This window comes from Trachinotus anak, unplaced genomic scaffold (genome assembly GCF_046630095.1).
Source record: "Trachinotus anak isolate AG129_WGS33_773 ecotype Australia unplaced genomic scaffold, CSIRO_AGI_Tana_v1 ptg000010l, whole genome shotgun sequence".
NCBI classification, from domain to species: Eukaryota; Metazoa; Chordata; class Actinopteri; order Carangiformes; family Carangidae; genus Trachinotus; species Trachinotus anak.
In genome coordinates, this window is record NW_027273861.1 from 25629389 (window position 1) to 25653747 (window position 24359).

Genomic DNA, 24359 nt, shown 5'->3' on the forward strand with positions numbered 1-24359 from the left:
TTGCCTCATCCTGTGTGTGTGTGTGTGTGTGTGTTTGTGTGTGTAAGTGTAGTTGAGTTAGCGTGTCTGTCAGGCGCCACACCTTGCTTTGTTCATCTAAAATATAAACCCTCTCTCTCAGTCCTTCTCTGAAGAGGGAGGAAATCAGACAAGATACAGTTTGTGGTGACAAGGAGTTTTGTTGATTTAAGACGAGCAGCCTGAGGGGAGAGAACAGACCTCTGGTGGCTCTGAAAGGAAAAGCGAGGTGACCCTGAAAACAATAGGGCTGCTTCCTGGTCACTTGGCAGTGCACTCTGCGTCTTTACATCTCTCTCCCTTACTCCCACCCCCCCCCCCCCCCCCCCGCCCTCCATATGTTCCAGGATGCTTCAGCTGCATGTCTTGGAGCAGATGGCAGGGATGAGGCATGGCTGGGATAGTAAAATGATAACTCAGCATCAGCTGAAAGAAGCTGGAGGGGTTTCCCACCGGAGGTACTGGGGGCTGTTTGCTGTTAGTACTGGACTATGAAACAATAGTACATCCTTTATCTCTTCAATATCTTTAAGAAATACCTGGTTATTGATTATGTTAATTGAAATGTCCATTGTGGAGAAACTGGGTCACTGCAGTAGCAGTACAGAGCTGAATATAAATGAGACTGAGGCAAATCGAAAATACTGTTGTCATTTTTTTGGCCAATTTGGGTCAGCAGAAACAAGCTGTAAAAACATTACTGACATTCAATCACCCTTTTAAGTTGATACGACTAACTAGTTAGCAAATAGTTGCTTATATACACATCCAGCAGGCACAGAGCAACATAAACGTTCGTTTCAGGCCACCTGATGAATGGAAGTCTAATATTCACCCTCCTTTTCAGCTTTGTTTCGCTCTTACCTACTCCTGAGGAAAACATCTGGCAGATTTTGTCTGTGTGTGTTGTCAGCACTGATAAGAACAGCTGGAGTGAAGCAAAAGTAGTAAAGCTGCTGTAAAACCTAAACAATGAGCTGAAAGACGCTAAAAAAGGTCTGTGGGGTTGAGAGGAACTGCAGATAGTCATTTGTTTCACTAAATATAAAAATATTAATATAAAAATAATGATTTACAGCTGATTTAAGGAATCACCCTGTAAATAATGCAAAAGGAAATATGGGACGGTGAACCATCTTTAACATGACATTCATTCAATTCTAGCAGTTTTAAAGAAATGCCTGCAAATATATATTTCTCATGGTCGATCACTTTGTCACTTTGTCTACATGTTTCAGTCTTACATAGGGTCTGAGGACCAAAATTAAGTTCAAGCTATTGACAATGTGCAGGATTTCTGGCTCCTTTTAGAATCACAGTTTATGTATTTGTCTTTCTGGAGTGAAAGACCTGAAGTAAGTGTGATGTTATGCACAAAAACAGTCTCATTTAGACAGCTGTCATAATTGTCTAACCCGAGCGGTATGTGTTTAGAAAGATGCAGACAGCAGCTACAGATGGTAATGTCCTCTGTCCCTTTACAGTCGGCAAACACAGACAAGTTCACCATCATTAGACGCACCAGCAGAGCTGTGCGCTGGTATCTGGAGCTTTGGAGCAGACGAGGGGTTTTCCCCACTTTTGCTACCGTGGGATGTTTATTGTTTGTCCTCTCAGTGAAGTGGTGGGAGTCTGAGGTCATGGCCCCTTCTCTGTGGAGGACTGGAAGGCCTTGCTAAGTCTTTAAGAGGGGGGGAAATAACAACACGTGTCGCACTGTACATAACAATGGACAGTTGCGCTTGAGGAGGAAGAGCGATGTGACAAACAAGCCTCCATTAAGCATCAGGAGGAGACGATCACGGCTCTCAGCTGGGTGGAGCCATGGTCACATAGTTCCCTGTCAGCACCATCGTGCTCTGCAGCCACCCCAGTGTTAATTTTACAAGGTGATAACTGCACATTGTTCTTATTTTTGTGAGTCCATATGTGGCCTCCATCTGGAAATATGATCATGTGACTGAGTCTCTCTACATATCTGATTCAAATCTGTAAACCTGTGAATTTAACAGCTGCGATTTCATTTTGGTTTGGTTTTGGGTTTTGCATGATTCTCTGAGTTGTCTTGTAATGACTTTTACATTAGGTCCTTAATGTAATAATGTAAAATGTGCTTCTGCACACTTAAATAGGCCACTTGCCTGTAACATGTAAGACTACTTTTTTATGAAAACCCTTCATAGTGGAGGATATATGGGATTGTTTTTTTTATTGAAGTGTTTTTTTTCACAATGTTTGACCAATCCAAAAATTTAAATAAAACTACGAATGACAAAAAAAAAAAATAGGCCCTTTAGTCTTTTTCTCATTCGTGTCCTTCACTCTGCTGCAGTGATGACCCAGTTTCAGTGCAGAGGTTTAATTTTCATCTAATTTAATCTAATCTAAGGGTTTCCTGATTCTGTACGCTCAGCGGTGTCACATTTCATACCTCGCTGGCACTAACCTGCAGCAGAACAGAGTCTCCATTTGTTTGACTTGATCTCCTGCCACCTCTTGCAGGTATAATAGTGTATATATAGAAAGAGGAGAAATGAATGCTATTAGCATCACTTTCTCTTTAATCTCATTAGATGTTTATTTTCTTTTCCTTTTTCACTCTTCAGTGTGAATCAGTACAACTCATACTGTATGAAACATAAAGCTGGAAACTTACAAATGCTTTAATGGAAGCCTCAAATGTATTCAGCCCCTTGTCTAATGATCTGAATTCTTCCTCTGTGAGGGCAACTACTTATCCAAATGCTGCGTTAGTCAGTAGTTTCTGTTACATTGCTGTTTTTTTTGGATGTCATGGGTGAGTGAACATACATTCACTGAGTACTTTATTAAAAAACACCATATTAATACTGGGTAGGGTCTCCCTTTGTTCTCAAAACCACCTCTGTTTAGCTTCATTATTGATTCCACGAGATGTTGGAAACCTTCCTATGAGATCCTGCTCCATGTTTACATGATTGCATCATATCATTTGTGCAGATCTATCAGCTGCACAATCATGCAGCCAATCTCCTGTTCTACCACATCCTGAAGATGTTCTGGTGGATTCAGATCAGATGACTGGGGAGGCCACTGAAGTACACTACACCCGTTGTTGTTCATAGAACCAGTTTTCGAGACAACTTTTGCTTTGACACGGTGCGTTATCATGCTGGAGGTAGCCACTAAAAGGTGGTGGACATGAATAAATTCAAATAGTCAGCAACAATATTCAGTGAGGCTGCGGCATTCCAATAATGATTGACTGGTATTAAGTGGCCCAGAGTGAGCCAAGAAAACATTCTGTATACCATTACACCTACTCTACTATAGCCTCGACTGTTGACACAAGGCAGGCTGGGTCCATGGATGTGTTGATGCCAAATGCTGACCCTACCATACGTGCCAACAATCATGCCACAGTCAATGTTTGATGTGAACATTAGCTGAAGCTCCTGACCTGTGTCTGCAGGATTTTATGGAGTGCACTGCTGCTGCTGCCACATGATTGGCTGATTTGGAATTGGCATGAATAAGCAAGTGAACAGGTGTAACCGATAAAGTGCTCAGTGACTGTATTCAGATTCATAACAATACGCTGCCTGATAAACAGTCCCACAAAGACAGATTGAAATGTCAGTGTCTCACTGTGTTATACCTCTGCCTGATAGTGTAGATCTGCAGACTTTAGGAGATTCATGTAAAAGTCAACACATTTCTAATAAGATCCAACTGTGCATTTTTCTAATCCCTTGGTGAAAGCTGTGAGAATATTTATGTGGAAAGTGAGAGCGCTGCAGGATTCGGTAACGGTTCAGTGAGGAATCTGTCTTTGAGATGTCTCATGTGGTGGTTATAATGACTCAGTATGGGAGACTTACTGCTACTAGGTTTTGGCCTGCAGAAGAGATCTGTATCTGCAACTCCTTCTGCAGGTGTCCGGTCTGTGTAAACAGTAGGGAAATTATTAGTATCTGGCTTTAAACCTGAATACACAAAGTTTATTTTTTGGCTACTTGTGAGATTACCAGATAAATTGATTCCCATGGGTTCTTGGATAGAGGCCACAAGAAAGCTTAAAAAACAAGCTGTTTATATCCACAAAGACTGTTGTGGTCAATGCAGGAAGCCCAGTCCTATTCTATAATGCGCTGCCATGTCCAGCTGCTGTCTCACAGATGTTTTTATTCACACTTATAAAATATTTATTTAGTGATTTAAAAAAGGAAAGTGTTTTAACTCCCTATGAAGAGGGTATCCAAAGAGATTTAAGAAGCCTGTGTTTCCAGCTCCATGCTCCATGCCATGCTCTGGCATTCATCACTGATTTGTGCATGAAACTTCAAGAACTAAGAATCACTTAAGCATTGAAGCCTGTTCTTTTTCGACATTAAGCAGCAAGGCCAAACCCAGGAAAAATATGACTTAAACAAATGTTTCTGCACACAAAAACCCAATGAAAGAGTTTTGCATTTACAGTTTTAGCTTCTTCTAGATTAAAATCCAGTTTCTCTGACAAAAGCAGATGTGCAGTGAAAAGTGGATTTCCTACAAAGGCTCGCATTTGGTGGAGGTATTGTCATTAAGGCAGCACTGTTGCGTGTAAGAGCATGTTTTTACACCAGCTTCCTCAGTAAATGTGGGTACATGCATGCTTTGCACCCAGAAGCCATCCAGCTCTCTCGCTGTGTCCCGCCTATACTCAGGGAACAAGAGCCTATGGCCTGCAGAGCTGTGTGACCGTGTCTGTGTGTGTGTGTGTGTGTATGAGTGTGTGTTGAGCAAACAGCTATCAGACAGGAGCCGAGACCCTCCACCTCCACCCCCACCATCACCTCCACAGGCCTTTTCCTGCCTGTAGGGTGATTCCTGCCCCTGTGCTCCCTCCACTTCCTTCACACACATATCAGCCTCCAGCAGCAGTGCCTCTTCCTGAATCTGGCTCAAGTTCTCTGGACACTGTGGACAAGCAACAACAGCTTATCCATCTCTCTCTTGCTTTCTCTTCTTTTTTTAAACTCTCACTTAAAGTGCCCCCCCCCCTCCAATCTACCATTTTAACTTATCATCTCCCATCATTTCCTAAGGTAACACATTGCTGAATTGTTATTGCATGGCCTCTGCGATTATAGTCTCAAGGCACGTTCAGCAAAATCTCTGCTCTTGCATTTTTCTTCCTTTCAGCATAGCACCTCCAAGGGTGTTATTCAACTTCCTTAAAAAACGGCTATAATATTCCAGAGACATGTTGGCTGGATTCAGTACCACTCCCTTTCCACAATTTCCTTGATACCCATGTTCCGATGGGACAGATATTCTATTTCTGTAATTAGGATTTGTAGTCTCGACTTGCAAAATAATTGTGATGAAAAAAACAGCTCCTCCATCTTTAGCTTCCGCCCACGATTAACAAAATAAAGTCAGGAATAAAGCTATGTTTGTGCCATTGTTGCGCCAATATTTCCTTTCATTCATTGCACAGTTGAATGTGGAATTTTATAATTTGTCTTTTCATTCTGATTTCAGCGCTATAACACGAACAGCACCCAAACCTGTGAGCAAACCATAGACAGATGAATAAATCTTTACTCTCGTGGAAGCTGTGTTCGATATGCAAAACAAAGAAAAAGGTTCAAGCTCTTGGGTTTCACCTTTAGAAACAAAACAATAATTGCAAAACCATTTCTGCTGCTTGAGAAAATATCATCCCCCTCTCATTTTCCCTTTTTTGCCTTGACTTCTGACTCTCTGAAATCACGTTATCCTACATGAGCTCATACTGGCGGGAAACCTCGCGGTCACACTAAGCCTACGCTAGAGGCCAACTGTATAACTGCTGTTATGATTAGGGCTTCCTTAGTCTCATCAGGCTTTCCATAACACCATTAATGAGGTGTGTGTCCGTGCGTACTGTACATCTACCTGTGTGAGGTCAGCGAGGGCTAGAACATCAACATCCATCAACATCCTGCCAACATGGAGGGTTTGTTTGGTGTCAGACTGGAGGGTCGCCATGCTCTGCATCTGGTGATGGACCCAGATCCCTGAGTCCCCATTCCCAGTGCCCCAGCCTCACCTCAGGAGGCAGATTAGAGGACAGGGGTTGGTGGTGGGTCACTCTGTCTCATTTTCTTTCCAGTGTGGGACTGATTAACTGAATAGGGACTGAATACACAGAGGAAGAGAAAGGTTTGGAAGAACGGTTAGGTTAGGAAGTTTCTTCATCCCAGTCACATTTGCATACATGTGTCTGAGTGATTGTTCATAGTGTACAAAGACACACTTAGAAAAAATCTGGAAAGCGCTATATGCAATAAATGCAAGTTTGTAGCTTAACAGTCACTGTGGGATGTAGTAATAAAGTAAAAATGTTTTACTGTTGCTTTTGAAACATTATCTTACTTAAATTGTACCTTGTTATGTAAGCAAATATTCCATGCTGATCTTTTTAATGCAGAGATATCAAAGATATTCATTACTCAATTAGTAAACAGGGTTATTAAAAGTGCTCGTTCTCCATGTGAATCAGCAGAGAAACAAGCATGAGCTCTATGAAAGATCTGAATGCAGAGACAGTTTACTGCGCTGTTTGAAGCAGGGTCCTTTGTTTGACACAGCAAATCACTGCATAGTGGGTTAGAGCTTAAACAGCAGCACTGTTTTTGCACGTTCTCAAGACCAAAGTTCAAAACTTTTGTCAATCGGCACACTGCGAGGTAAACACATAAATGTCACAAAATGATCAACTAGCCTTTTGAGCACCAGCAGTATTTATTGTCAGGACAGGTTGGTAAACATTCGTCATTTTTCTCAGCTTCGTTAATCATCCCTCCGGTGGTTATGGCGCTGGCTGCTCAGTGCTCGTTGCTTTTGTCTGTCAGGGAGGAAACTCCACAAAAAATATCAAGCTTATTTTCCTCAGCTAACAAAACATGCATTGTTTCAGCCTTCAAGAGGTCTTGAAAAAAGCCATGCATGTGGTCCCTCGGCCGAGTTTGTTGAGAAATTGACATGGATGACTGAGGGATACTTTACACATTAACTCCCACTGTATGTGAAAGCAGCTGAATAGTAACTCGGACACCACAGATTGGTATGAAAGAGCGGTCCTATCAGAGCGCTAACACAGGTAACGCTGCAGGGAAGTCTGCTATGCTGATGTAAAAAAAAAAATCATATTTTCTGAAGTGGTCTGAAAACCAAAAAACTATACATTTAAAGTTGAATTAACTTGACATGAATAAAATATATATTTATGTCTAGTTACTCATAAAATATTAGTTGATTTAACTAAACTCCTGTATGATGCTTTAACGTGTGTCCATGTTGCAAATGAATAGGATCTTTTCCCTATACGCTCCTTGTGTGTCTAAGCAGACTTCTTCCCCTGAGAGCAGCTCCTCTCCTAACACCTCTAACACCCGAACATATCTGACCAGCATTTACTATGCACTTTCTGTGCACTTCTTTATCTGATCTCTTTAATTTAGTACTTAGTACCTACTTCAAGGCCTCCTACTGCACTGAAGCTTTAGTGTTATCCCTCACTTGTAAGTCCCTCTGGATAAAAGCATCTGACAAATGAGTGAATGTAATGTAATGCAGACTACCGCTCGCTTACGCCATCAGCAGTCAATCTGTAATATTTGGATGGTAATATCTTCCTGCCAACTGATATTCTGTCTATTTTATGGCTTCAAATTAACCAGCAAGTTAATGTCTGTGTAATGTACTTCCTGACTCACCATGCTGTAGCCTAATGGGGATGTGAGATTGCTGGTGGAGCCTGAGGAAATGGGAGGGATGGAAGGAAAGTGCTCCGTCTTTGGGGAACATGAAATCTGGATCATGACGACTGAAAACCTGTCAGTAACTCACTTTGTGTCACCCTCCCAAAAATCAGTTTTTATGGGAGGGCTGCGTGCATGTGTGTGTGTGAATGTGAATGTGTGGTAAAAGGGTGAGGCCTTATGTGTCTGCATACTTATCTGTAAGCATATGTGCATATTTATGTTCTGTAGACCTAGATCATCTTACAGAGGTAAGACGATATGGCGCACAGTCCGCCGCTCCTGTGTGTTTTATCAGCTGTACACATCCTGCTCGCCCTGTGGCCATGCTGACTTTGTATATTCTATCTTCTGTCAGATCATTTCCCATCACTTCATGTGTCAATCCATCTGTTGGAGGCATTTTCCCCTTGAGGTTACTTAAATGACAGTTCTTCTTGTGAGAAAGTACACAGTGGAAAGTGACAGGAAGTATGGGAGAGAAAAGGAAGCAACATGCAACAAAGGTTGGAAAGCAGCTTGACATTTGCCGAGGTCTGAATACATTCCTGTCTTCTTTGGCCAAGAAGGTGGTTCAGTGTCCTACATGGCTCCTTTAGTCCTGCATCTCCCAAGTACATCTGTCTGTCTAAAAAATATGAGTACTGACTGTTCTGACTCTGTTAGTGAATACCTTCTAGTCCTTGATGAAACTGACTCAGAAATCAGTAAAGCTTCATATCTAAACTAGACCAAGAGCCCACAACCATGCTAGCAGTTCTGTGAGGCTGTACTTACACACAGTGGCACATTGAGCTAACTGCTAATGTCAGCATGCTACCGTGCTCACAATAACATTTTAAACATGCTGGTGTTTAATAGATGTAATGTTTACCATCTTCACCCTCTTAGTTTAGGGTGTTAGCACGCTAATATTAGCACTAAACATTGTATTTGGTATTGGACAAATCAAAATTGTGACCTGATATTGACGCTAGATGGAAACTCAGGGCATCACCAAAGCTATTACAGGTCCTTCTGTAGGGACCATGAATGTCACCAAATTTCATGACAATCCATTCATTAAGATTGAGACATTTCACTTAAAACTAAAAATGTCAACCTCACAGTTGTGCAAGAGGCAGGGGATTATCAAGAAATCATTATGGTCTCAGAAACATGAACGTTAAGAGGGTTATTTTGTGCCAGTCTAAGTGGTAGATGTTGAGATATGTCACTGGATAAGTAAAATCTTTGACCCACTGTTGGTGCTCGAGGACAGGTCACAGGATCACCCAAGTCACTGGGATTTATCTACTGGGTATGGCTGTCTGTACCATATGATACAGCAGTCCATCCGTAGTGGCTACAGTCAGAAAGTCAGGTCGCCCACCAGTCCAAAAAGACTTTTTTATGTAAACAATCACTGTAATGAAATAAGCTGTAAAATAATTAAAATGACTCCTTGTATTATCACAATTTATGTAAATATGTCCAACTGAAATTTAAAAAGGTCTTTAAGAGCTGTTTGAAATTATTCTCGAACCATTCATGTATGTGTCTGTACTGTGTCAGCAGGAATGAATGGGACATTTTGGGTCGTGGCATCCAGTTGTAATTCATCAATAGGCTCAACAGACCAATTTTTACTCGCTGAAGGACTCCACAGTACAATATCATCTGCATTCACTAATCTTTGAAGGAGTTGGCGAGGGCACATGGGAATGTGGATATTTGAAAAACGGGAGGCTCTCCAAGTTTATTATTTTAAAAACTGGAGGCCAGACACCGCTCAGCTCTGCTGGAACATGATTGGCTGACTGCCTTAGTTTACTGAGCTGATTGGGAAATGTAGCTGAGATAATAGTTTGTAGACCTGTCAGTTTGTCATCATGTAGTGTTGAAAGTCTTGTTGCTTTTGAAAAACACAATTGACAGATGTCAAGTGTATGAGAGTGTAAACACATTCTGAACTTAGATAGCAGTAGTGCTGCAGTTATCAGGGGTTTATAGCTTTTTATCTTTGGGGAAATCCGACTTTGTGAGTTGGGGGGTCTTTAAATTTGGCTAAAAATGCTCCTACACATGCTCTATCTGCAAATCTGTCCTTGTGTCTTTCATCGTCTCATTCACTCTATTGCTTAAAACACTTTGCTCTCACACACTCACTCACGTAATCTTGCTTCGAAGCAAAGGTTCACACATGATTTGAGTCTCTCTAGGTCTTGGGAAGATCCTTGTGAAGGGTTCCTTTATCAAACAGCGTGGGGTAAGTTGGCATGGAGGTCAAGGGTTTGCAACTGCAGTTGGGGAAGAATATGGGGGCCAGGGGGGTTGATGTAGTGGGTCTGAGAGGTGTGAGTGACACCCTTGCTTAGGCTCCCAAGGCCCAGCAGGATCAGTGCGTGTGGAGCTGGGCCAGTTCGCCACACAATGAGGGGAAATGGGAATTTAATACAAACTTTCTCACAAAGTCTGAGAGACCTCCTACTTCTGTTGCCGTTCTCACTTCCAGTTCTCACTTCCAGACTTCAGCCTCACCGTCACCCCCCCCCCACTACAACCACAACAAAATGTCAGAAACCACTAAAACATGCCTGGGAGCTGGTATGCTATAAATTTACAGCTTAACATAATTTAGGTGGCATTTCCCCACAATCTTTCAGCCGACCACAACAACTTCTCTGAATGGAGTCCGTGAAAAAAGAAGTTTGAGCGTGACGCTGTAAAGTGTTGCAGCAGATAGAGAATAAAATACTTCAGATAAAGACAGACAAGAGGAATTCAATTTTCTAATGAGGTCATGAAGATGAATGGAAAATCTGACTGTGTGACTGTGTGACTGTAGTGATTGTTGTTGCTGTGCAAAAGATACCATACACAGATACACATTCCACTGCCTCAAAGAGCAGATATTTAAGGTAGTATTAAAATGGCCTTCATATTAAGTTTTGCATTTACTTCCACCAGTTGACTTCAATCAATAGATGCATCTGACAGTGATTCAGAGGCAATCTGGTGTTAATCCCGTATGTACAACACATACACTTCTGAAATCACTGAACAGCAATCATGCCCCTGGAGCTTAAGAAACACTCCATCCTCTCTCATTGTTGTTCAGCCCATTGCTGCACTCTACAGTGCATAATATACAGTGCTCATGTCTGTCATTGTTTGTTGCACTGTTATCTGGGGAAGCAATACTGGCCAACTTGGCCAGTAGACACACCATACGATGTCTTTGTCTGACTGTGTCTTAAAACGAGCGGCCGTCGCTCTAACAACAAACAGCTCATAGTAATTACTGGAGGACAACAAAGACTTTTGGATACAATGGCTAATGTCTGAGGAGCACAGACTGTCCTCCACCCTGAATGTTCACCCCACCAAAATAATTTCCTTCACAAATACACACACGCACGGACACAACACATGCAGTATTCTGTGTACATGCATAGCCTATACTGTTATACCATACATGCATGCACGCAGTCTGTTACTCCCCTCTCAGTCTTGTGCAATATCATGTATGCACATGTTCATGCACATATACATACAAATACACACACACATACACATACACATACACATACACGCCCTCACACTCACACTCACACAAAAGCACTCATCCCTGGTCTCTGGCTCCTGACAGCCTTCATGCAGCCAGAGGCTGGAGCAACTATGTTGACCCAGCCTTTGTGCTTTTCCCTTTTGGCTTCCTATAGAGGCTCCACCAAGCTGTGTCTGCAACACACAGCATTTTACTATCTTTGCTCTTCTTCCTTTGCTCTCCTCCTCATTTGTTTTCCCCAAAGTGAAAAAACAGTCTACACAAATCTGCAAAACTGGCAATAATTATCGGAAAACTGCCTCCGTTTGAGTTCTGAACAGTGTGCAAAAGTAGTTTGACAGAGGTACAGAGAGTTTGTTGCATATTGTTATATATTATAAATTGGGTTATCCTGTACACAGGCGTGTGCTGCAGCTAATAGTCTGCTCATGTGACAGTTCAGTATCATTGTTCTCGCTGTTAAGTCCAGGCCCTTTTGTTAGGTATTTTTGAAGCATTTGCAGAGGAAACAAGAGGGTCTTTTAAAAGAAGTTGTTCTGGCTTCTGAGCTACACAGGCCACACTGACAGGTCAAAGGGATCATACAGATCTGAGCCAACCGGGGCGCCAAGACCTTTTGTTTGCCAAGAGTCATAATGGAAACACTGTTATTTGTAGACAAAACAATTCCAACCTGGGTGTACCCACTTCGATTTTGATTTGATTTCTTTCCTCTTTTTTACTTCAGCTAATTGAAGGAGCAGGATTATGATGTGAACCTATGATTATGGTCTGATTAAGTCACTATTTCACCAGAGAGGATATGACAATTATTTACTCATTTATTTACTCAGATTGGACTTGAAGTGTCTCAACAATTTGTAAAGACAATTTCTGTTCTTCTTTGGTTTTTTTTTAAGACTCCAGCACACAATCAAAGATTCCTTTCAGGCTAAAGAAAACCATGTGAGCTCCTGAGATGGAAAACAGGAAATCTGAAACAATAAGAAGTTGAGTCAACTTCAAGTTGATTGTCTGAAGCCGCAAGGAAATGTAAAGAAAACACCAAATCAGCCCGACAGCTTTTGTAGAAAAAAAAAAAGAAAAGACGTGTGCAGTCATTTCAACTAGATGTTCCAAAGTGGGACAGTGAAGCATTTTTTAGGGCCTGGGGCAGAAATGATAGGATAGACACAACAAGCGTATTGTTCATCATTTCCTGAAACTGACTGATTATAACAGTGAGGGAGGGGGGATGGGTGGTCATAAAAACTGCACGGATTGTAACCAACTCATTGAAGTGAGAGAACAAAGCTGTTGCATTTGGCAAAACATGATACCAGCTGCTGCTGCATTTGGTGCTCTGCAGCATCTCTACAAAGAAAATCAGCGGCAGCAGTAAAATGCAGTGTCAGCCATTGAAGACACATGGGACATGCAGAGTGCAGATCCTGGCTGAACAAAAACATGTTAAGTATTGGTGCACTGGATATATTTATCAGCATGCTGTAGAAATATTTGGCATTTAAATCCTGGTGCGCAATGTTTTCCTAGATAAAAAAAAAGTGTGCAATGTGTTTCTTACAACCAAGAAGTAAAATGACAATTTAAGTAGTACTAAACAAATATTAGAACAAAGCTGTAAACATTATAGATAATACTCTCCTATAGTAAAAAATAAAGTAGGCCATGGAAGAGCAAAAATGATAGCCACACAAGATTTTCACTGCCATAACATTATTAGACACTAGTAACGTAATACACAATCAACTGTGTGTGGAGACAATCAGAGCGGCTGGCGTTGTGTTGGAACAAAAAGTGACAAGTTGAAACACATAATTACATTAAGTGGATCGGGGAGGTCTGGAGCGCCAGCGGTGCTCCGCTGTCTGGTGACGCTCTTCCTTCCTTTCCCACCCAGAGAAAGCTGAGCCTTACCCCAAGTCCAACTTTGCGCTCAGTGTGACGGACAGTGATACAGCCTCTTTAAGCTACACGGGACCCGCTGAAGTCGTTACCCGAGAGATTTTACACCTGAACAGGAGCTTTGGATTATTCGCAGAGTTATGCGTAAAAAAGCGCACCGCTCGTCGTGACGCAGCGTCACCGCTTTGGATGTAAATCTCTCTCCCGGTGGATCCGAACTGGCTGTTGATTTAGAGACACAACTCGCCCCCAGTGAGGATTTTATATACCATGAGGATTTTGTGGGTGTTTGTCTTGTGCTTTGTTGCTTTATCAGGTAAGAATGATAAGAATCAAGAACTTTGAGTTAAAAAGCTGTTTGGTTAGATTTTAATCGGAGCAACATTGTAATCTAATCCATTTATTTTCTAAACGTGATGAATAGTAAGAAAGAACAGTTTTTCCCACCTGGTCGTTTTCATCGCGATATTTACATAATTGATATTTTATTAAAGTTATGTGGTTGTGATTGTTAAGTTGTTAAGACCCTCAGTGTAGCGCAGTGATCCTTGAGAGAAAAAACGAGCTCATCCATGTTTCCTGCCATTGTTCTGTGGATCGGGGGCTTAAATACCAGGGCGAAGAAATGCTGGACAAACTGACATGACTGGGTTTGGCACTTTTATTTTAATAACTACATTTCTGGTGGTTTCTTTTTTTTTTGTATTTGAACCCAAATTATGAACAAGGGTGGGCTGACTTCAGGTGCCAGTATGTAAAATGCTGTAAATCAATGAGTCACTTTTTAAAATACATTTTGAGATCATAGACTCACTGTCACCTGTGGCTCAGACAGATACCTGTGAGTTACAAAGGTTTTTTTTTTGCCACTGTTTAACACTGTACTTGATGTGTTGAGATAACCTACAGCACAAGTGTGTACTAACTGTTTCAGGTGTCTGAAATGAGTTATCATTTAAACTTTCACATATTTAGACATCTGAGCTAAACCACTGCTGTAAACTGTGTGTGAGCTAAGTTGGACACATTGGATTCACTTGGATTCACATTTTAGAATATGAACACCTCACAGAGATACTGAGACTGATGTGACCATGATTTCAAGCCAAGTGAATAATATACACTCTGTTGCCACTTTATCAGGCACACCTACTTAAAACTCATGCAGTCTAATACAGAAGCACTGCAATGGAGCCTACCATAATAGTTCTAATGTTCAGTTTTTGTTTGAATATATAAATAATATATATCATATAATGTCCCACCAATTAAACGAAGGTAGAGTAAATAATAGAAACACGTCTCAAGAGCCACACAGTTATGAGTCTTCTCCTGAAATATGTGACTTTATTAAAAAAGTATAAATAAATTTAAAAAAATCTGTATTTTCATAATCTGCTTGATCCTATTTCAAGGATTTTGAAACACTATTGTGGGGCGATAAATCAAACCCATAATGACCCTGAGACTCTGCTTTGTGTCAGATAATAAAAACCTAATAACCTGTCTTACAGATGCCGTGATCGACTTGACCATGATCTCCACAGCAGAGGTCGTCAGCGTCACTCAGTTTACCATCTCTTGTATCAAGGGAGAGCGTAGCCGTGCTCAGGTTGAGCTGGACATCAGGAGAGACAACGACATCCTCAGATTCCCAAAGAAGCCGAGTTTTAAACTGACGAAGCCGAGGAACAATGAGGTAAAGGTCGAAGAGTTCCGTGATCTGGACAATATTGGTATCTTCTACTGTGAATCCACTCAGGAAGTTTCCCCACTCAACACGGTCACGATGATCAACAACTTCGGCGGAGGTATGTTCAGACATCATACAACCAGTTTTTTTTTCACTTGATTCCTTTTTCTCTACAGTTTTCCAATGCTTCCAGCTCGGATAGTGTGTCTTTAATAACTGTGTCTTTCTATGGGCCTTACAGCTAATTTTATTCCAACTCACCTCACTCTGACTGCTAACAAAGGACAGACAGTTAACCTCAGCATGGAGCTTCACAGCACCCAAAAGAGAGATGTGACCTGGAAGTACAACGGTAAGATATCTCACACAGTTTAAGGCAGGAAATTTAACATCCAGTTACGAGACCATTCGCAAATAATGAGCATACACAGTTTTTTAATGAAGGGTGTTGAACAAATAAGGACAGACGGCTGCTTTGTGGCACATTGGAAACTATGTCATTTATGGGGTTTTTTTTGTTTGTTTTTTTTTTTTATAGGAAACTACTATTATATGACTCACTGGAACGATATGAACAATCGCACTGCTGTACTGACAGTGGAGAATGCAGCTCCTGCCAATCAAGGCATCTACAGTGCCAGCTACGTGGGGGACAGCCCGCTCCAGGGGGCCTGGATGAGGCTCATTGTCAGAGGTTTGTTGAATCCTCATATTAGCACTCAGGGCCAGATTGCAGGAGTCAGTGGAACCAAAACCATATTTTCTTGCTAGCTCAAAAGTCCTGCACTTAGGTAGTTAGGGGCAGGGCCATAAATGTCATTTTCATTGGACACAAAAATAGTAGACACCCTTGAGCGCAGGATGAATCTTCAAAAGTTTGAAACCATTTTATAGGAAGAGAAAATACTGGATTTTGATTTTAAAATCTTTTTTGACATATTTTTGGCATGTTACAAGAGGTAAATGAACAATTACATATATATAATAAAGGGACACAGGATTAAAACTGGGAAAATGTGTTTTTAATTTCATGTGGCCTTTAACACTATTTCAGCAAACAGCAAAACCAATGGAGAACTGGTTTTGCACTTATGAAACCGAACTTGAACGTGACATTTAATAACTGTGAAATCACTGTGGGTTACATCTGCACTCTTTCAGTGAGATATTTTACAGCGCATGTGTTTGTTTCATTTCCTGCACTCCACTATTATAAAGAGACATCAGCAGTATCGACACCATCTCCACCCTCCGCCTGCTCTGCCTTGAGCTCTGCCTGTTTCCCACACCCCCTCCTCTCACCAGATGCAGACAAAATACAGCTGAGCATGTACATCTGCATTCTGTAAGGTGGTCTGAAGCAGATGTGGCCAGACTGAAAGTTTAATTACAGGTTTTAAGGGAGTTTCAGACAAATTTTAAACATCCAAGGAGGAGAGAAAGTGCAGAGGATTTGCATCTTCACTTTCTACACTTTTCATGCCGCTCTAAGAAAAGAAAATCGTGTTTCTCTGCAGACTGTCCCAGTAAGAAGTGGGGCCCTAACTGTGATGAAGACTGTCCCGAGTGTCTCAATGGAGGAGTGTGTCACGATGTGGATGGAGACTGTGTCTGCCCTCCAGGATTCATGGGAACACGCTGTGAGACAGGTTTGTACTGTGCTCAATACAGTGTAAAGTCCAATCTCTATCATCACTCTCAGTAAGCAGTGTCAGAATAAAATATTTCAGACGGAAAGTTAAATGTTAGTTGCATCAGTAGGCGAACAGTGTATGCAGTTTTCATATATGGTAACATATATGAGGTTGCATATAGTTATCCTCCCTACACTAGAAAGGCCTGACTCCTACACAAGAACTGCACCAAACAAGAATCTATAGCCGTCCCATCAGTTCTGAGGCTGTACTTAAAATTATGATCTGATGATGCCACTAGATGTAAAGTCCGGGGATCACCGAAGGGATTTCAATTTATCCTCTATGGACCCTCTGTAGCAAATTTCATGGGTAATCCAGCCTAAAGTTGTCAAGATATTTCACTGTCAAACTCGAATGTCAGCCTCAAGATAGCATTACAGGAAAAGTCAGGGGATTACCAAAATCAGTAGGATTAATTTGCTTGGGAACATATACACTATTTCTGTACAAAATTTCAAGGCAATCTGTTCAGTGTTAGACAGGATATTTCAGTTTGGACTAAAGCTGTCAATAGACTGAACAACTGAGATTTTGAGAGAACAGCTGTGAGTTTTGAATAAAAAGAAATTACATGCAGTTGGAGATTTCTTTCTGAACTGGAGTCTTGCAGAACATTAGAGAGACCGCTGCTTTAGAGGCTGTGGCATCAGCTTCACTGTTTAATCAGTGATGGTAGACAGGTGCAAATAAAATTCAGCACCATAGGCATCTCACATGGCGACATGCAAATATCCTTGAACCTTGTTTCTGATGAGCCAAGAACTTCCCATTCAAATTCATTCAGCGTACCAACCCAAATTCTTTTGCAGAGCACGGGCTTCCTCTGTTTTTCAAGATAAGCAATTTCATGTGTAGATGAGAGACATTTTGAACAAGGTCTCAACTCAAAACTGTGATATCACTAAATACATGCAGAATGGCATAGTGTCAGTGCAAACTGAAGTAATAGGATCAAACTTGACCCAGTTTGGGTCAATATAGCACCTATGTAAAACCAGGATATCTCAACCCACTACCAGTGGATAGAAAACCACTGGGTCACCAGAATAAAGTCATTTTTGACCCAGTTTTAAACACAAGCTCAAGTTTAACTTGGAGCTCTAACAAAGTTATTGTTAGTTGGATAAAATTCAAAATTTCAAAGGACACACATAATATTAACTGTCAGTAATAGTGTTTGTAACAATACCAGTTTTTAGTTTGGGTAAATAACACTGGAACAAAACAATCCATCTTAGGTTTGATTGGTAACTCATTGGTTTTGTATCTATGGGCAATGGGTAAAGTTAACCCAGCGTTGCACCAGTGATATATTGATCCAGTGATTTGTAGGTGTGGTCAGCTGTTAGTATATATTGTAAAGAGACTATATGTGAGGTGCACTGAGTTTACATGGTGGACCATGGATCAATATTACATCTTTACTGCACTTTGACTGTGCCTGAAATATGAGTCTTTGCAAATTATTGCTGTGATCTGCCTGGTTTCTCCACACTTTACAGATGTTGATCTGACATCATCATATTGTTATTGAACACTGTATATTGGTGACCAGCTGTGCTTACTTTCGAAACTGCATGCAAAATAACGTAATCAGATATAACACTGAAATCAAAATCTAAGTGATCACAGATTAGAAAGTCAACATTGGTAGTCAGGTTACACAGTCCTCTGTGGTGTTTTGCAAGGCAGGTTGAGGCATGATCCAGCAAAACGCAGGGAATTTAAATAAACACATTTGTGAATTTATCTTTCTCTGATGGCTTGCAGCCTGCAGAGAAGGAATGTTTGGTCGAAACTGCCAGGAGTCATGTGGCTCTGAGCTGAACTGCAAGGGGCTTCGTTTCTGCCTACCAGACCCTTATGGCTGTTCTTGTGCCAGCGGCTGGTTTGGTAGCCGCTGTGAGAAGGGTAAGCTCTACATCAGTTCAATTTGTAATTTAAAAAAAAAAAAAAAAAAGTTATATTTATTTTTTACCTTTTTGTGTGTCATCGTAAGCAGTATAGTTTTGTGTTTTCTCTTATCAGCCTGTGAAAATGACATGTATGGACCGGACTGCAGGCTGAGCTGTAAATGCCAGAATGGAGGAGTTTGCAACCGTTTCAGTGGATGTCAGTGTCCCACAGGGTGGAGAGGACAGAACTGTGAGAAGTCTGGTGGGTGTGGGCATCATCATATTAATCCTTTAAGCTCTGCTTCCTCTGTGGAATGGCAATGAGTTATACTGTGTATTCTTTCTCTTCATCACTACATGGCACATTTCCATTTTCATCATCCTCCTGATCGAATACTACCAACTTCTTCCTCATCACAAGAGCAAACGTTTAATGGATGGTATCATGCGCGAGTTTCAAAACTTAAGAAACATGATTGTACATACAGTAACTTTTTACAAGATGGCTTCATCGGGGTATCTGATGAAATCCCAGTGAAACAGTGATGAAGCCACTGAAAATGTCTGTGTGCCTGCACCTGAAACAATCAAGTTGTGTATCCTATTTCTTCATGTACAAGTTAAACATAAGCCGAGGGATCTCTCCCCTCTATCGTAATTCTCTTTCTCACTTTCCCATCTTGTCTTTTCTTACTGTCTGTTCCATGCACCTCTCCTTGTTCAGACCGGGCTCCCCAGATCTTGGACCTGGATAGTAATTTGGAATGGAATCTTAACTCCAGCCCCAAGATCCAATGCTCAGCCACAGGAAACCCCCTGCCCAGCCATAACAGCATTGAGCTGCGAAAGTTGGACAGCACTGTGCTCAAGGTAGGAGGACCAGCATGCTGCTTACAACACTCCTGCCAAGATACTGTAACTTACAGTAAGTCTGAACGAAAGTAAACAAAATACACAGGCTGGATAAAACTCATGTTGAGGTTGTCAGGCAGAGATAAAATACAGTCACACAGCAAGAGTGTGATCTAGCACAGTATTCAGAAACTTAACAGAGCCAAATGCAGTTAAAGGAATATTTTCCATTTTGTGAAATGCGCCATTTTATTTTTCTCATCAAGAGTTAGATGAGACATCTGAGACTGTGTGTGTTATCTGTAAAGCTGGAGCAGGGAAATGGATAGCTTAGCTTAGCATAAAGACTGGAAGCAGGAGGAAGCATTAAGCCTCGCTTAAAGTTTCATATCTTTAAGCCATAAAAACACAAATGTTAAAACAACAAATTGTGGTTTTATCGAGAGTTAAGTGTTGTAACTTGTGAACTTGGTGAAAAGTGGCAGAACAACTTGAGTCTGACATCTCCAGCAAACGAACAAGATATGTGTTGATTAGTTAGCTTCACAAGTACTTGAAAGTATATTTTGTAACTCTGGACTGTGGCGAGCTAGCTGTTTCCCCATTTACAGTCCTTATGCTAAGCTAAGCTAAGCTAAACATGGCCAAGCTCTAGCAGCATACCTAAACACACAGACAGGAGAGTGATATTGATCTTCTTGTCTAACTATTGTCAAGAAATGTCAAACTATTCCTTTACTCCTATTCGATCACTGTCAGGTTAAATTGTCCTGTTCCTTTAAGTCTGAACTGATGTTTACAAGGTTAAGTTAAGCTCTGAGGAAGTCAACAACACAATGGCCTGACCAGATACGGCCGTATCACTCCACCGTGCAGCAGTTACCACGTGTTACCTATAAGTGACTTGTTTAGTTTTTGTGTTATTCTTTTTACGCTGTTTCCTTGATAATAGAAATAATCTGATAAAGAACTGTATCAGCATTTCCCACAGGAACAAAGAAATGTATCATACTGAGGCCATTCTTAACATAAATACAGCAAGAGTAAAAATAGGCGCAGGAAATGAAAATGGGATTTTCATTGTGCTTTGCTTTGCTGTTGTGTGTCATGTATTTCACTCTCAGGCCTCCCGCACAGTCATAGAATCAAATAAGAGCACAGCTATGTTTGAGATCCCTCGTCTGAGTGCCCAACAAAGTGGGTTGTGGGAGTGCAGGGTGTTCACCAATGGAGGCCAGGACTCCCGCAAGTTCAACCTCACCATTAAAGGTCAGTCTGAGACAGAAAGGAAAAGATACTATTATTATTGTGATATCCAGTAGGCTGCCACTGCACACCACAGCAACAAACATCTCAAATTTGTGAGTAAAATCTTTTCCTGTGTCCACTCAGAGCCCCCCGTGCCCACTACTGCTCCCAAACTGCTGGTAAGGAGGAGTAAGCAGCTGCTAGTGATGCCAGTGGACTCCCACCGAGGAGACGGCCCCATTGTCTCCACCAGGCTCCTCTACAAACCTGTGGAGAACGGAGACTCTTGGTCCTCCATCATAGGTGAGCAGGCAGTGATATAGTCACTCAGCCAGCCTTTATTTCAGAGAGCAGCATCATGAGAAGATTATTTTTGACTTTTATTTCAGTGCTCAGCAGCAGCAAAAGCAAACACTGCAATAACCAGTCATCACCGCAATTTCAACACACTGTGAGATTGGCCAAGGTTATAATGTATTATCCACAGTTACAGAGTGCAACAGAACATTGCTCAAATTCATAGTAAAACAAATTCTAAATGGAAAAGCTGGCAGAGACAGAGCAAAATGAATAAATCAAACTCATAAGAAACAACCTACCCATGTTTCCTCTGCAACACACTTCAGGTTATGTAAACAAAAAGATCACACATTACATCCCACTGAGTAGGAGTACCCTAAGGCAACTCATCATGTGAAGAGCTAACAAATAAACGTATAAACTCTGCATTATGCATAATTTTATATGCATGTTCTATGCATCTATAATACTTCTATACATGCATGTTTTAGGGAAAATGATGATGTAAAAATCTTACTGTGAATCATAAGTCAAATATTATGTATTCAGCTGGTCCTACATCCACTTTATCTCAGTCTACAGTGACAAGGAGCCGATCACGCTGATGAACCTGGAGCCTTCGACACGCTACCGTGTGCGTGTCCAGCTGAGCCGACCTGGAGAGGGAGGAGAGGGGCAACCAGGGCCAGAGGCCATCATGGAGACTGATTGTCCTGGTAAGACCCACAGATAATTTGCGGTCCAGGTCAAAGGGAAAATACAAACATTGTTTATGAATATATTTATCTGGAAGTCTTTGCCTGGGAGCAAATGTCTATAGTTGGGACCACAGAACTTAAGCAATCATAATTATCTGGTGTCTGGTTAGAGTAATAGTAAATTCTCATCTCCCATAACAGAGCAGTTGCTTTTCCCATGCCCATTTGTCTTTTCCCCAGTGAGGGTATCTGTCCTGACTCAAGTCTCAGGCAAATATAGAAAGATGCCAGTGCATTCAAATTATCTGTGGCTGCTTAAAATGAAGCCTAAGAATCACAAACAACCTGTATTTAAATGCCAGAGACTGGGATTTTATTCCTCAATGTTTGTGGTGCAGAGGGAGAGAGCATGTCTGAGTGTGAGTACAGGAGTGGTGATGGAAAAACATAAATATATCAATGTCTGTTTTGCAGTGTAACTGTGCAAAGTTCTGTTTGACTCTTTGACAATATGTGATTAGGTCCATGTGTAAAGTGGAACAACGCTTATTTGTTACAAGGGAACATTGTTCTCTTGCACAAGCACAAACTATCTGTAATCATATTGACAGGGGGAAAGAGAGGGGGGCTATGACATGCAGCAAGGGTCCCTGTGCTGGATTCGAACTGACGATGTTGCGGTCATGTGGTATTCACCTTGAAAAGAACCATGGAACCGTTTAAGGCCATCAACAGGAGATCCAAAGTTTAATTCAAAATAAAATTCCATATCAACTTTAGTCATAGCTATATATCCTTTTCATCTATCCATTTAATTGCACGTAGGGTGATGAAGCCTGTACATTTGGGAAAGAAAAAACAACCTGGGCAGGGTCAGTCACAGAGCTAAGAGCCCACACAGTATACCCACGTTAACATGGGGCGAAAGTAACCAAGACCAAGGCCAAGATTTGAAGCTGATGCCTGCTTATTGTGAGCTAACACTGCTAACCACTGCCGCCGGCTGATTCTTGCTGCTGTGAAATAAGTGAAACAAGGCAAAATTAAGTTAAGAAAACCATTCAGTTCAATTTGAAATATGTTACCATCAGTTTGAGGGAACTGACTTGATGAACTGAAATAAACAAGGAGCTGTTAGTGCCTCAGCTCATTGTGTGTTCTCTGTCACTGCAGAGCCCACAGTTCAACCTGAGATTGACAGCAGTTCGGTGGAAGGCCGCAATGCCACTGTACGCTGGCAACTGCCCGCCAACAATGGCATTAATGCCGGCACAGCCAGTGGCTTTTTAGTGCAACTGTTCGGGCCAGCGCCCTACAATGAGAAACTGCTGGAGGAGACCACCCTGCTCAATGTGCTTTCCACCAAGTTCCACAACCTGGAGTACCAGCAAGACTACACCGTGGTGGTGCGACTCATCAACTGTGGCAGCCAGGGGCCACCGTCCATTCCCTACTACTTCTGCATCAACAGCCAGGGTAACTAAAACCTCTGCTGTTGTTCAGGAACAAGCTGCAATAGATGCTCCTCTTGAATGTTGCAAGATTTTCAAAGCAGGTTATAATTCATTTACAGTGGTTTGTGGCAAAACATGGGGTCTAATGCAATATCCCTATATTATAGGCTCAAGTGACATGTTAGTTTACAAAACACTCAGGAAAAGAGTATGATTGGTTCTTGCTTGGTGACTCTCTCTCTCTCTCTGCCCACAAACTTTGTGTGAATTGGGGAACAGTTTAGCGGATGATAGTTAGGTGTCATAATCAGCTCTGGTTTGCAGTCAGTGAAGATCAACAAGTTAGAAACAGATCCATCCAACAGAATTAATGTTTTAAACCCTAAGGTTTTCCCAGTGCAGCCAAACCTGACAGTCATTGATTGGAGCACCAGTTTTATTTTAGAATATCGGGCGACAGAATCACTGTTGACGACTCTAACAATGATAATCTCTCTGCGTCTCAGGCCCATCGTCCCCACGCAACGTCCAGGCCCTGCCCCTGTCCATGTCAGCCATTCAGGTGAGGTGGCAGGCCCCTGAGGATCCCAATGGAGGCATCACTAAATACATCATAGAATACCAGTCGGTCGGCCAGGGGAGCCCACACACTTGGTTGGACATAGACGATGGGAACAAGACCACCAAAGATGTGACAGCACTGAACGGCAGCACGCTCTACCAATTCAGAGTGAAGGCTGTCTCCAAAGTGCCCGGAGAGTGGAGCAAGTTTGTTCAGGCGATGACACAAGGAGATGGTGAGTAGGAGCTTTGCTGTCTGCTCACCCACCTTTATCCAGCATTACTAGGATCCAGGATCTGATATGCTGTAAACTGACATGTTGATATTGTTGCATTAACAGAAAGGATCGTCAATTCTTCATTACACATTTGGAGCTCTTGAAAAATGAATTCAAAAACACACCATAGACCATTAAATTCACATGACTTTCTAGTTATAATAAATTTGGAAACCAAATATGGGATATCAGGCCAGAAAAGTTTGAGGAAGTCTTCTTTTCTCCCTGGGCTGGTACACCAGGGCAGCAGTACAGTAAAATTGAATTGGTAATCTTTTCAAAAGGAATGATTAAGCAGTCCAGCATGCTGACATAAATTTAGGGCTTTTTATGGTTTCTTGGATGTAAATTTTATCTTCTTTCCAAGTTAAAAATAGCTCCCAGTGGAAAATCACTTCACCAGTGTACTTGAGGTCGATGTTGTGCTTTTCCCGGTTGGTA

General features: G+C 41.6%; 1 protein-coding gene across 3 annotated transcripts in view; it reads left to right on the plus strand.

The window, feature by feature from the left end:
• Positions 1–24359, plus strand: part of tie1 (tyrosine kinase with immunoglobulin-like and EGF-like domains 1) — a 41375-nt gene that overhangs the window by 8581 nt on the left and 8435 nt on the right. The window contains exons 1-13 of one of the 3 annotated variants that reach the window (XM_071486408.1): positions 13205–13558; positions 14757–15053; positions 15177–15287; positions 15474–15629; positions 16453–16584; positions 18403–18543; positions 18661–18789; positions 19252–19397; positions 20504–20648; positions 20772–20930; positions 21503–21643; positions 22799–23101; positions 23586–23876. In XM_071486408.1, coding sequence (XP_071342509.1) covers positions 13513–13558; positions 14757–15053; positions 15177–15287; positions 15474–15629; positions 16453–16584; positions 18403–18543; positions 18661–18789; positions 19252–19397; positions 20504–20648; positions 20772–20930; positions 21503–21643; positions 22799–23101; positions 23586–23876 — 2197 coding nt within the window. In that variant the 5' untranslated portion in view covers positions 13205–13512. Of the gene's footprint in view, positions 1–13204; positions 13559–14756; positions 15054–15176; positions 15288–15473; positions 15630–16452; positions 16585–18402; positions 18544–18660; positions 18790–19251; positions 19398–20503; positions 20649–20771; positions 20931–21502; positions 21644–22798; positions 23102–23585; positions 23877–24359 lie in introns of those variants that run through there. The other 2 variants (XM_071486409.1, XM_071486410.1) reach the window with 2 other exon arrangements.